Source organism: Morone saxatilis, unplaced genomic scaffold, assembly GCF_004916995.1.
Source record: "Morone saxatilis isolate NCDOM2014 unplaced genomic scaffold, NCSU_SB_2.0 Contig11, whole genome shotgun sequence".
Classification (NCBI taxonomy): Eukaryota; Metazoa; Chordata; class Actinopteri; family Moronidae; genus Morone; species Morone saxatilis.
This window is the reverse complement of record NW_023339663.1, coordinates 17,860,250-17,860,790: the sequence shown is the minus strand read 5'-3', so window position 1 is coordinate 17,860,790 and position 541 is coordinate 17,860,250. Positions and strand designations below refer to the sequence as shown.

At 40.5% G+C, this 541-nt stretch overlaps 1 protein-coding gene across 1 annotated transcript in view; it reads left to right on the top strand.

Annotated features, from left to right (window-relative positions):
* Positions 1-541, top strand: part of ddx21 (DEAD (Asp-Glu-Ala-Asp) box helicase 21) — a gene marked incomplete in the record, with an annotated part of 7,926 nt that overhangs the window by 3,888 nt on the left and 3,497 nt on the right. The window contains 1 exon segment of the mRNA XM_035652374.1: positions 343-504. Within this exon segment, the coding sequence (XP_035508267.1) occupies positions 343-504 (162 nt within the window).

The following is a 541-nucleotide window of genomic DNA, read 5'->3' as shown; positions in this document are numbered from 1 at the left end:
GGCTGCAGGGAGAAACTGCGGTTACCCTAATCATTGGTCATATGACATAATATATGATGATATAATACATAACACATCTTCAATATGCACAGATTGTAAAAGAAAATCAACTGACTTCATAAGAATAATTTTGAGTGTGTAACATTTGGACGGCTCTTTGAAAGGAGGACATGGAATATAATATGCATAAATGTGTTTTCATGAGGTGATAATCCCCCCTTGTGCTTGGAAGGGGAGGGTGAAGGTAACAGTAACCTTTAAAAATGGAAAGAAACAGCTATGAAGAAGCATGCAAAGTCTCTTGTGTTCATTTCTCATTTTATTTTGTTTACATGTTTTCAGAGTACCCAGTCCCTTCATGGTGATATTCCTCAGAAACAGAGAGAGACGACGCTGAAGGGCTTCAGGAATGGGTCTTTTGAGGTTCTGGTTGCCACCAACGTTGCAGCCCGTGGATTAGACATCCCCGAAGTTGACCTTGTGGTCCAGTGTTCTCCACCCAAGGTGTGATTTGTTGCCAGTAGTAGAGTATATTTTTGCA